General features: G+C 38.6%; 1 protein-coding gene across 6 annotated transcripts in view; it reads left to right on the top strand.

Moving 5' to 3' along the window:
* The window catches only part of LOC114081183 (uncharacterized), a 220,761-nt gene that overhangs the window by 109,997 nt on the left and 97,275 nt on the right, over positions 1-13,489 (top strand). For all 6 annotated transcript variants that reach the window (XR_011704068.1, XR_011704070.1, XR_011704069.1 and 3 more), the window contains exon 7: positions 1,348-1,466. Coding sequence is in view for 3 of the 6 variants with exons in the window: in XM_071600482.1 (XP_071456583.1) it covers positions 1,348-1,466 (119 nt within the window). In the remaining 3 variants the exon portion in view is untranslated. The remainder of the gene's footprint in view (positions 1-1,347; positions 1,467-13,489) is intronic.

The following is a 13,489-nucleotide window of genomic DNA, read 5'->3' as shown; positions in this document are numbered from 1 at the left end:
GGGACCATAGATTATCTTACTCTATTGAAATAAGTCTCCCCCAAATCTCTAACAGAAGTTGTACAAATGTACAGGTCCCTATTTCACAGTCAGGGAAGACTATACTAGAAGGATTCCCCATGAGTGCTAAAATGAGTCTCACCTCACCCAAGTGTTACCTCTTGAAGTTAGTGATGGCTAATTGTTCCCACTGGTCCAGCCAGGGCCTAAAGTTGAGTTGGGTCAGTGTTGTCTACATCAATCCTGAATTCCTATCTGATGGCTCAATAAAGAATAAAGCTTTGAGGGCTGAGGAATCTGTCATCCAGCACACATGTACTATCCTCCAGGATCGCATCCTAGAGTGGATTCCTTGTTCTTAACCCTAAATGTGAAGGAGGAATTCGAGCAAAGAACATCTTCCATGTAAAGCTCTAGGCTCTGCACTGTCTCATTCCTCCTAAGGAACCGAGTCTCTCTGCATGCAAGATCTGCTTTCCAGATCTGTTTATGGTAACCAGGCTGCAGGGAAATTAATAGATTCCACACCATGGGGTACAGTGTTATGGGATGAATTTTTCAAAGGACAATACTGCCCCCCAGTGGAACACTTTCAAAACCATGAGGTTTCTAATTAGGTGAATAGAGGCCACTCTTCACCTTTACTTGTTTGGGAGTCACCAGGGAGGAAACCAGGAAGCAGGGTAGAGAATCTTTTTTACCATTGTAGGATGCTGAGAAAAAGGAATGGACGAGCAGTTCTTGCTAACCTCTCAATGTGAAAACAGCCCCAGATTAAATCCACATTCCAGGTCCTTGCCAAGGAGGTTCTGATTTGGCAGAGTGAGATACTGGGGTGAGATATTGGGGTGTTCCGTGTTTCTACCCAGCATCATTGGGATAATTTGGTAAATGGGGACACTCTGGGCTGGGAAGCGGCTCCTTGCTTCCTTAGGAGCACCCAGATGTCGCCCCTTTGCTCTAAGTTTATGCAGCCTCTGCGGCTGCGCCTCAGTGCAGCCACAGCGGACCCACAGCGGACCCACCCACTTGCAGGGGATCTGCCACACCCCCCTCGGTTTCCATGATGACCTGATGCTGCACCTTCCCTAAGCTGCCAAGATTTCCAGGACTTGGGGCCAGGCTGGCTTCAGCATCCTTGGCGTGGATGAGAGAGTTGCTCCTGCCCTGGTGACCACAGCTAGATCTGGAATTAGGGATTTTTGTTCAGGGCAGGTTAAGTGGTAACTTTATTATTAATATCTGTTTAAATATTTTGCTTATTAGTTTGAGTACTTGTTGAGATTTAATGGTTTTGTTTCTGACATGTCCTATTGGTACCTTTTTTTTCTATTATTTTACCTTCAGCTTCAATTGTTTTGGATAGAGAGATTGATTCCTGGCTAAGAGAAGACGTAAGGTCTACTCGTCCAGCAATTTACCTTTGCTCTGTGATCTATCTTCCTATGGGGGACAAGGGCACTCAGGTATGTAGCATATGTCATTAGCCACAATAAGGAGGTCCCCAGTAGTGAATTTTCTGTCCCTCTCTTGACTTTCTGACCTTTCCTCCAAGAGCAGTTGCCTTAGTAGAGCCCAGATTTTTGGAGCTTGGTCGAAATGCAAAGGTCATGCTTTCAGAAGAGTCTGGGGTGATCTTGGCACTCAGAAGCCCTGCAACTATTCTGATTAATTTCCCTATGAGAGAGGTGCTGGGCTTTCTGCTTTTAATCCTTAGGCCTGAGCATATACCAAAAGCTGCTTCAAGTAACTTTGACACCATGTTTCCACTAGTCAGATTCTATGCCAAGAGTCTGTTGGATTTTATTTTTGAAAGGGCCTGAATGGACCTGGAGGTCCCTGAATGACTGAATGACTTTTGATTCATTGTTATGCCTTTGGGGCAATTTGGTTGTCCAAAGTGCCTGGAGATTAGCTGGAAACTTAAACATCTCAGGAAGCTGGCGGATATGCAGTTTGAGTGCCCACAGAGGAGAATCGAGGAATTCTAGGGAGGGATGTCACTTGTACTTTTCACAAAAACCCAGTGAAAATATATTATCTGCATTTTGTAGAAGAGAAAAGGGAAAGATACAGAGCATTTGAGAAACTTGCCCAGTGGTGGAATCCAGAGGCAAACCCAGGATCTGACCCTCCACCTCTGGAAATTCAAACAAATTTAACCCCTCATTTACTGGTGAACTATTTAATTTCTGCCTCCTGACCTGCCGCAGTCTGGCTGGGCACAAAATCACGAGCCATTCACAGCCTTGTAGATTCAAATCATCTTCTTTTTGGTCTGTAGAAGTTGCTTTAGTTAGTCTCTCTGGAATCCAAATCGGCTGCTGTTCTCCTTGTGGAAACACACAAGCAGAACCCCGACTCCAGGCAATCACTGCATCAGGACCTTTCCATTGTCCTGTTAAAATATCTTTCCAAAGTACGTTAGGCTTATGTACATTTTATGTATACATATGTCTTTCTGCAGCACTAAGCCCTGATGAATCCAAATTTAAAAAGTTTAGAGTAAAAAGGGTTATTTTAAGTGTATCTTTGGGGAATATATACCCCTTTCCAATTCCCTCTTTTTGCTTTACTAAGTACATTTTAATAGTTTGATGAGCTCTTTCAACTCTGCCTTGTCCCTGTGGATTGTATGGAATTCCTGTTATGTGAGTAATGCCAAATGATGAGCAAAATTGTTTAAAAGAGGTAGAAGTATAACCAGGACCATTATCCGTTTTTAACTGTTTTGGAATGCCCACAGTGGCAAAATTTTGCAAGCAATGAGCTATAATATCTTTAGTTTTTTCTCCGGCATGAAGGGAGCCCATCAAAAATCTGGAAGAAGTATCAACTGTAACATGCAAATATTTTAATTTTCCAAATTCTGGCAAATGTGTGATGTCCAACTGCCAAATATGGTTGGGTATCAGTCCTCTAGGATTGACTCCAAGATTAACTTGTGGTAAAAAGGTCACACAGGGCTGGGGATGTGTCTCAAGTGGTAGCGCACTCACCTGGCATGCGTGCGGCCTGGGTTCGACCCTCAGCACCACATACAAAGATGTGGTGTCCGCCAAAAACTTAAAAATAAATATTAAAATTCTTTCTCCTCTCTCTCTCTCTCTCTCTCTCTCTTTCTCTAAAAAAATAAAAATAAAAAAGGTCACACAATTTTGACATTGTTTTATTATATGTCTAGCTTGTTCCTTAGTTATTTTAAAACACTTTTGTAAAGTATAAGCATTGACACGGAACCTTTTATGAAAATTTATAGCTTCTTCTATTGTGGAGAAAATATGTATGTCATGTGTAGTTTTATCTGCTAAATCATAGCCCAAACTAAGGGCTCCAGGCAATCCTGTATGTGCCCTGATATGTCCTATAAAGAATGGATCTTTTCTGTCCCAGATTAGACTTTGTATAGTGAAAAACAAATAGAAAACAAGAGAGGAAGGGGAAATCCTACCAGCATCTTCAAGGGATACTATAGCATTAACTGTATACTGACTATCAGAAAATAAATTAAATACAGAATCTTTAAACATCACAAAAGCTTGTAATACTGCATTAAGCTCTACCTTTTGAGCTGATTGTTTGGGTACTAAAAATGTAAAAGTTTGATCAGGGGTAACTACTGCTGCTGTACCATTATTTGACCCATCAGTGAATATATTTGGAGCCTTCATGATAGGTGTTTTTCTTGTCATTTTTGGAAAAAACTAAAGGATGCAAAGACCAAAAAGACAACAAAGGATTCGATGGTAAGTGATTATCAAATGAAACATTAGATTTACACATGATTATTGCCCAAGTATTTAACTCATTAGCTAACTCATCAATTTGATCCATAGTATATGGAGTAATAATTTTCTTGGGAGAAATTCCAAACACTCCCTTTTCTGCTTTTATTCCTTTGAGTATTAATTGTCCTACAGCCTCAGGATACCTAGTAAGAATAGTGTTAGGAGAATGAGATAAATATATCTGCAATAATGGACCTTCTTGCCAAAATACTCCTTTAGGAATATTTTTTGTTGGTAGTACAATAAATAATAAAGGCAAACTTATACCAATTCTGTCCAAATGCATATTTTCCATATATGTTTTAATGACTTTCTTACTTTAGGAGTTAACATGCGGGGTGAATTTGGATCTGATGGACCTTTTAGAATATCGAATAAAGGTCCCAACTCTCCTGTTGGTATGCCGAGATAAGGCCTTATCCAATTTATGTCTCCCAATAACTTTTGAAAGTCGTTAAGTGATTTGAGTTGATCTACTCGTATTTGAATTTTTGGTGGACGGACCATGGTTGAGGATAATAGAACTCCTAAATAATTAATTGGAAAATTTAATTGTACTTTATCTATTGCAATCTCTAGATTATAATTTTTTAATAAGTTTGTAAGTGTGGCAGAACATTCTAGCAATGTGTTTTTATCTTTATAATAATACATCATCCATATAGTGACATATTTGTAGTTCAGGATTTGATTTCTAAGAGGCTGGATTGCTTTGTTAACATAGATTTGACACATAGTTGGACTGTTAGCCATCCCTTGAGGGAGTACTTTCCATTCATATCTCTGATCAGGACCTTCATGATTTAATGCAGGGATAGTAAATGCAAAACATGGACTATCCTCGGGATGAATTGTAATTGAAAAAAAAAAACAATCTTTAATATCTATAGTTAAAACATGCCAGGTTTTTGGCAAAGCAGACAATTGAGGAATCCCTGATTGAGCAGGTCCCACAATAACCATCTCATTATTAATGGCTCTTAAATCTTGCAATAATCTCCATTTACCAGATTTCTTCTTGATGACAAAAATGGGAGTATTATGGGGAGATATGGAAGGTTGTATATGTCCTTCCGCTAATTGTTGTTTGACCAGGTCACGGGCTACTTGTATCTTTTCTTTAGTCAGGGGCCACTGAGGAACCCATACTGGTCTTTCTGATTTCCAAGTAATTTTGGTTGTCTCAGTGGCCCCTTCTGAAAACCCAATCCATGTCTATTTATTACTTGGTCTATTTGAATTGGTGCTGCTATACCTTGATTTTGTTCTCCTAATCTTTTTTCTTTCCTAAAACTTTGTCTAGCCCTAGTAGTGGGCACATTATGATGGATGTTGTTTGTTAACATCAAACCTAATTGATCTAGGACATCTCGTCCCCATAAATTTATAGGAAGATGATTCAATACATATGGCTGCATAGTTCCTTCACATCCTGCAGGATCCTTCCAATCTAATACCATTGCACTTCTATGGGGATTAGTTGCCACTCCTAGGCCTCGAAGCATTTGAGTGGCTTGTTGTAATGGCCAATGTTTTGGCCGTTCTTGACGAGATATGATGCTAAGGTCAGCACCTGTGTCCAGTAGTCCATTAAACTCATGTCCTTGAATATTTAGTTTTAGCATTGGGCAAGAATCTAAATTTAAAGACAGAATAGCCCAATCTACACCTGTAGAGCCTAATCCCCTGGAACCTCTTTCTACAGTACGACTGGAAAATTTATCATGCAGGCTGGGTATTATTAATAACTGTGCTATTCTATCTCCTGGTGAAATTACTGATATACCTCTTGGAGAACTAGCTATAATTTTTATTTCACCTACATAATCGGGATCAATTACCCCAGGACTTATCATAAGTCCTTTTAATGTAGAAGAACTATGTCCCAATAATAAGCCAACTGTTCCTTGGGGAAGAGGTCCTTTTACTCCTGTGGGAATGATTTGAACTCCCATCTCTGGAGTTAGTACTGCTCTGGCAGAGGTGCAGATGTCCAACCCTGTGCTCCCTCTGGTTTGTCTGATGAGGGATTTAATGGACAATGTGTCCTGGGCACTACCCTGATGGTGTTGTTGGGTTCCTCCACTGCCCCGTATATTTGTGGTTATGGGCCCCGGAGCATTGGGCCCCCCAATCTGTTTTTTGGCAATGGAGCCTGATGCCTTTCTTCACGATATCGTGGGTAAATATCTGGTCCTTGTACGTTTTTTGATAAGGGAGTACCCTCTATGGTGGTTTGAGAATGGCATTCATTAGCCCAATGTCTCCCTCTACGGCATCGTGGGCAAATACCCGGTATTCGATTCCTTTGATACCTAGTTTTGTTAAACCCTTTTCCTATGGGGCAATTCCTTTTAAAATGTCCTGTTTGTTCAAAATTATAGCATGTTTTTGGCCTGGCATCTAAAGCCTGTTGTACTGCAGCTGCCAAGACTTGCCCTGGTTCATTAATGTCTCTACATAATTTAATATATGTGTTTAAATCTTCATGTTTCCATGGTCTAATAACCTCTCTGCAGTAATGATTTGCTTGGTCATAAGCCAGTTGTTTTATTAATGACATTGCTAGTTCTGTATCCCCCAAAATTCTGGCAGCTGTTTGAATAAGCCTATCTACCAATTCAGCGTAAGGTTCATTAGCTCTCTGTATCACCTTAGATAACTGGCCTTGTAAATCTCCATGTCCTTGTAAAGTTTTCCATGCCCTAACTGCGTCTGCAGCAATTTGTGCATATATAGCAGGATCATATTCAATTTGTTGCCGTAGACCCTCATAAGGTCCTTTTCCTAACAACATATCTAGATTTCTTTGAGGGTAACTGGCTGATGCATTTCGTCTAGCTGTCTCCATGCAAAATTCCTCATTGGCAACCTTCCATAACAAATATTGTCCTCCATTTAGCACAGATTTACACATGCTAGCCCAATCTGCTGGCGTCATGTCCAAGTTGGTAATGGATTCGACCATGCTTACCGTGAAGGGTGCTTGGGGACCATAGGTTGTTACAGCCTCCTTTAACTGCTTCACTGTTTTGAAATCTAAAGCACGGTGAATTCGCTGCCCTCCTACCTGTTCAAGTACAGAGCATGCTAATCTTTGAGGTCCTGTCTCAGGATCCCATTTATCAACTACGGGGTTTGAGGGCCACTCAGCTGTCTCCATCGGTGGGGCTGTTGGTTGAATTACGCCCTCTGGTGATAGAACTGAGTTAGTAGCATCCTCCTGTTGTAGCCTTTTTCCTAATAGCCCCTTTTCCTTTAAATTTTCTTCCTCTGTCTGACTAGCTTGAGAGACCTTCTCTTTTGTTTGATCTAAAATGTCTTTCTCCATGGTCTGAACCTCTAACAATTTACTTAAAACTCTTTCAGTTTGATTTTACTAATTTCTAATCTACTATAAAGATAACACAACCCAATAAGATAACACAAAACAAAACCGAAACTGAATGAAACAAAAACGGAATAAAAAATCGTTGTATCAATTTTCTCTTTCTCAGGGTCGAAAAACTTCAGACCTTGAGCCAACCATTTTTCCCAGTTTTCCTGAGAAATTTCTTGGGACAGGCAGCTTGAAACAAAAACAAAATAAATCAAAACAAGAACACATTGTTTTTTGAAATGGTCACCCATTCTCTCGCCTTCCCTCAGGGGCGAGCAACTTCACTTACCTCCAAGCTTCAGATGTTCCCTGCACAGACCACCAAATGCCGCAGTCTGGCTGGGCACAAAATCTCGAGCCACTCACAGCCTTGTAGATTCAAACAGCAATTCTTTATTCTGCAGCTGTCACCGGCACTCTACACGCACGTTCTGAGGAAAATCCACTGGCACTCTGCATCCCAAATACTCTCTGAATCCTGTAAGAACTCAACGGGAACTCAAGGAGCAGGCGGGTGTCTGAGGCAGCAGGATACGCCCTATTCCCAGCAGGGTCCACCTTAAACCTGGACCCACCCTATTCCACACAGGATCCTCCCTAAACCTGGATCCACCCAGGTCCTTGAGCAGGGTCACCTTTCTCAAACATTCATGCAATGTCACTGCAAATGACCTGGGTCGAAGGCAGGCCCATTTCCACAATGGAGAGTCCTGCCTCTAAGCAACATTGGGTAGGCTGACAAGGAAATTGCCATGTGTCATTCCTACTTGGCAATGGCTCTCAGCACTGACCCTTAAGTATAGGTCCATGGGGGCAGATAAAACCACGTCTATTTTATGAACTTTCTTATATTGATCGCTCACAGAAGATTCCCAACAATGTTTTTTTAAATAATAGATGGACACAATACTTTTATTTTGTATATTTTATTTTTATGTGGTGTTGAGGCTCACATACAATGCCTCACATGTGCAAGTCAAGAGCTCCACCACTGAGCTACAACCCCAGCCCCCAAGGAAAGTTTGAAGAATAAAAAGAACAAAGACAGTAAGTGCTTCACATTTCCTTTCATTTATCACGTGAATGAATAAGAGAAAGAAACACAAGTACATTTGTAGTAACCTCTTCTGGATCAAGTACCTACGATAATTTTATCCCATTCATTCCTGCACAATAGGATAGGAAATTAGCATAAATCCCACTTCTTTTTCTCTTTTATGAATGAGGAAACTAAGATTAAGTCCCTTTCCTAAAGACACACTGACAGATTATGATGGATTCAACCCCCCCCCCCCCCCCCCCATGGTTTGTCCTTCATGATTTTTGCAGGCCCTAATGCCTACTGGAGCACAAAGAAGGATGAAGAATTGTTATGGGGAAGTTAGAAAATTTTTCCAAAGTGAAAATTTGGAGCTGGGTGTGGCTCAGTGGTAGAGTACTTGCCTAGCATATGGAAGGCCCTGGGTTTGGTTCCTAAGACCACACACACACACATACACACACACACACACACACACACACACACACACACACACACATATATATATATATATATAATATAGACATTTGTGTTTGTTATCCATTAATAAGAGTGTATTGATCTCTGAAGTATACTAGCTGTGAGGGAAGAGAAAAATCCAGAGTCTAGGAGGAAAGTTTCTCATTTAGAAGAGACTATTCTCTCTCTGCATCCTGATTTAGGGAGTCCTGAAGTCTCTGAGTAAAATTAGGGATGGAAAAACTGGGATAATTTTACTTCCTTCATAAGCTTGCCTCAGAAGGACTCTGTGATTTCATTTTGTTATTTTAAACTAAGAAGGTGTATAAACAGCAGAAACAGAAAAGCAGATTTTATTGGATTTTATGTGCAGGGCAAAGTTTGCTGTAGAACATGTGCAGTATTTTAAACTAATGCTATGTTTCTTGCTTGGTTTACCTTCCTAGTAGAATCTATTGTGTGACTTTTTTTTTCTAGGAGGGTGATACCAGAGACTGAACCCTCTACTACTGAGCTATATCCCTGGCCCATTTTTATTTTTACTGTTTGAGACAGGGTCTTGCTAAGTTGCTGAGGAGTGGTAGAGCAAAATGGAAATTTTTAGCAGTTTAAGAACTGGCAGGCTGTTGTTTTGGCTGATACACAGCAGCTTGGTTTACTGACATTTAACCAAAGGGGCTTACAGTAGCTAACAGGTAAACTGATAAGCAGGAAACAATATAGCAGGGACAGAACAATCCCCCCTTAGGCTTCATGCAGTAAAAATTCCTAAGCTTGTGAGCTAAGGGTCTCTAGGCTGTTGACAAACTTACACCCATGTAAGGAAATGTAAGATGCACCCTCCAATAGAATTGCACCAACTTCTTTGCCTTGATGTACCCCAATTTGCTTATGTGTAAAAGTCAAAGCCCTGCTGTGCTCAAGTCGCAGACTTTGGGAATTAAAACTCTTTATTAGTGGCACTGGAGCCATTAATAAAGTGGTGCCACTAATAAAGTGTTGCTTCCAGATCTCGGTGTCCTTATCCTCATTTCTCCACTCTAGAGGGTGTCATTGAGTTGCCCAGGCTGACATAGAACTTGAGACAATACTGCCTCAGCCTCTGGAGTTGCTGGAATTACAAGTGTGTGCCACTGCTCCTGGCTCTGTTTTGTGGTCTAGTAATTCACCAGTGAGCATGTGGTTTGGCTTTTGGTAAGACAGCCTCTTTTTCCAGTTTGTTGCTGATACACTCTTCTGGTTTTCCCACCTCTCAATGTGATGTTGTTATACTTCTTCTTTCTTTTCTTAAATTCTTAAATTTTCTTAATTTATGTGGATATTTTTCTGTCTCTGTATCTACTCTCTAGTTTTCTAGTTTTTATATCTATCATTCCTGTTGTCTGTGTCTCATCTGCTCTGCCAGGGGAATGATAATCTGTTAAAACATCCCCTTGGCTACTCTGGAGGAAGCCATAATCTGATTGGTGCCTACAGGTGGCATGTACAGACTGTTATCTAAGGTGGATCTGTGAGGTAGAGCTTGATTCTTAGAATTTTCAGTGGATTACATGGAACAACTATTGATATAATGAAGAACCAAGGTCTAAAAATAAATATTGGAATTTGAGGAGGATTGAAATGAAGATATACATCTGTTTATCTTTTTCTCTATATGTATATATTGTCACCCGGACTCCAGACAATCACTGGGTCAGGACCTTTCCATTGTCCTGTTAGAATATAAGTACATTTTAATAGTTTAATGAGCACTTTCAACTATACCTATTCCCTGTGGATTGTATGGGATTCCTCTTAAGTAAAAAAATAACTGATTTTTCTTCATGGATGATATTTCAAAATATCCTACATGCATCCTTTGGAAATTTAAAGATCCTTTAAATTTAAGTCTTCCAAAAGCATTTTGCCTTAGTTTTTAGAATTACTTTATTCTTTTTAATTTTTTGATGTGGTTTTAAAACAATTTCCTTCTAGTTTAATGTTTTCTAAATTGGCTCTTGTCTATAAATTTTAACACCCTCATCTGAGACTTCTAATTTCTCCACCACCAGAAATTAAAGTTGATGGGCTTTTTGAAAAAAAAATTACTAATAATCTCCTTGTTCTTCTATTTTATCCAATATTTGACTTTAAACTTCTCTATTCTACCTTTTTCTAACTTGAATGTCTGTATCTAATAGTTGTCTTAGCTTTTTGCATTTTCTATCTGAAATACCTTTACTTGACATTTTCAACCATTTTCTATCTTATTTTTATCTTCTTATTTCTGTCTTCCTACATCTTCTCTATGTTCCTACATCTTTTCTATCTTTCTACATCTTTTCTATCTTCCTACATTTTTTCTATCTTTTTTTCACCTTCCTGTACTTCTGTCTTCAAAGTTTTTCACTTCAAATTTCTAATATTCTTTCTCCAAATTGCTTTTATCCTGTTATCTTCCCATTTTCATGTTTTTTTTAAAGTAATGCTTTTAAGATTAACTAGGCTTAGAATGACGCAATCTTTCCTCCATCATGAAGGCATCTTAACCACCTTCAGTTTAACCTTTTAAAGACTTTTACAACTTACTTAGACATTTTACAACTTTTTACTTTACCACACAAAGATTATCTCATCTAGAAACATTTCTTTATTTAACCTTCCATATTAAAATATATTTCCACATCTTGAATCTTTTTATATCTCTTTTCTAGCCATTAACACCTTTTTTAAAAAATTCATATTCTGAAACAACCCTTATAAAATTTTTGAATTTAGACAAATTACTCCACAAGATGAAATATTTTTATGTTTTTTTATGGTACTATAATCTTCTATTTTATCCCATATTTGACTTTAAACTTCTGTCTTCTACCTTTTTCTATCTTGAATGTTTGTATCTAATAGTTGTCTTAGCTTTTTGCATTTTTTATCTGAAATACCTTTATTTGACATTTTTAACCATTTTTTATCTTCTTTCTATCTTCTAGTTTTCTTCTAAGGTTTGTATATTTATCCTTAGTTGCTTTTTTTTCCTCCTAGTTTTTTTTCCTATTTTGTGGCTTTAAAATTCTTGTCTTCCTACATCTTCTCTATCTTCCTACATCTTTTCTATCTTTTTTTAACCTTTCTGTACTTTTGTCTTTGAAGTTTTCCACTTTAAATTTTTAATCTTCTTTATCCAAATTGCTTTTATCCTATTATCTTTCCATTTTTATGGGTTTTTTTTAAGTAATGTTTTTAAGATTAACTAGGCTTTGAATGATGCAATCTTTCCTCTGCCACAAAGGCATCTTAACCACCTTTAATTTAACCTTTTAGAGCCTTTTGCAACTTACTTAGACATTTTACAACTTTTTACTTTACCACACAAAGATTATCTCATCTATAAACATTTCTTTTTTCTTTAACCTTTCATATTAAAATATATTTTCACATCTTGAATCTTTTTATATCTCTTTTCTAGCCATTAACCCTTTTTATAAATTCACATTTGGAAACAACCCTTATAAAATTTCTGATTTAGACAAATTACTCCACTTTAATAAGATGAAATACTTTCATGTTTTTTTATGGTACTAGTATACTATAATTGAAACCCAACTGAAACTTCTTATACTCTTTGTATATAAATTACACTTGATAGAATCTTAACTCTTAGTAACCTTGTTCAGCAAAGACACAGACACAAAGCAATATTAGCAATATTAAACTTTTTTTTCATTTACCAATTTATGAAAACACACATAATGTTTAAATATATTACCTTATGTAACTTAATAAGTAAAGAGCACTTGATTTTATATTTAGTGGTTGATATTTTAACACTTTAACTTTGTAAATTAATCAGATGTCTGTAAAAACCAAGATCTTAGACAAGTGTAGTAAACAGAACTAGCCATCTCTTTCTTGTTGAAGAAAAATCCTTCTACAGGATACTATGATGGTCCCATTGTGATATATTTAACAACTTCTCTTTAAAAAGCCATGGGCTACATTTTTGTATTGTATCAACATATGCCTTAATTGTTCTTGGTCTTACTGGGGTGCCTCCTTCCTCTAACAATTTCTCTTCTTCGGGGGTGAACAATTTCAAACCTTGAGTCAACCATTTTCCCCAGTTTGCCTGAGAAATTTCTAGGGATAGGCAGCTTGAAACAAAAACAAAATAAATCAAAACAAGAACACATTGTTTTTTGAAATGGTCACCCATTCTCTCGCCTTCCCTCAGGGGCAAGCAATTTCACTTACCTCCAAGCTTCAGGTGTTCCCCGCACTGGCCGCCAAATGCCGCAGTCTGGCTGGGCACAAAATCACGAGCCACTCAAGCAAGAACAAACTTTATTTACAAAACTCCTGGGAAATGCCATGCACGTGGCCTTCTCCCAGGACACACTCCACCAACAGGAAATCCCTCCTCTGGAAATTCCCTCCTACTGCACTTCCCCAACCAATGTGAACTCTCTGGGAGTCCTGTGAGAGCTCCAAAGTAGCAGGCCAAGGCGGACAGCAGGGGTCTAATCTCCAATTGAATGCACATCTTAACATAATCATTATCATCTCAATGGCTTGCTGGAGTCACCTTTCAACCCAAAACGCCATTCCTACTTGGCTATGGCTCTCAGCATAAAACCATGCAAAAGGATTCAGAAATGCACTTTGCTGACCTGTCACTGATAGTCTGGTGTCACTCACTGATGTTCTTGTGCTTCATTTGTTCCTGAGTCTGTATTTCATTCACCTGGAATTAGAAAGGGATTCAACAGCACTGCACATGACAGTCTTATTCTGGCCCCTATTGGAAGATATTATTTCTGCCTGCAGGATGTTCACATTAGATAGCAA

This window comes from Marmota flaviventris, chromosome 13 (genome assembly GCF_047511675.1).
Source record: "Marmota flaviventris isolate mMarFla1 chromosome 13, mMarFla1.hap1, whole genome shotgun sequence".
NCBI lineage: Eukaryota > Metazoa > Chordata > Mammalia > Rodentia > Sciuridae > Marmota > Marmota flaviventris.
The sequence above is the reverse complement of the archived record's forward strand: the minus strand, read 5'-3'. Positions and strand labels throughout refer to the sequence as shown.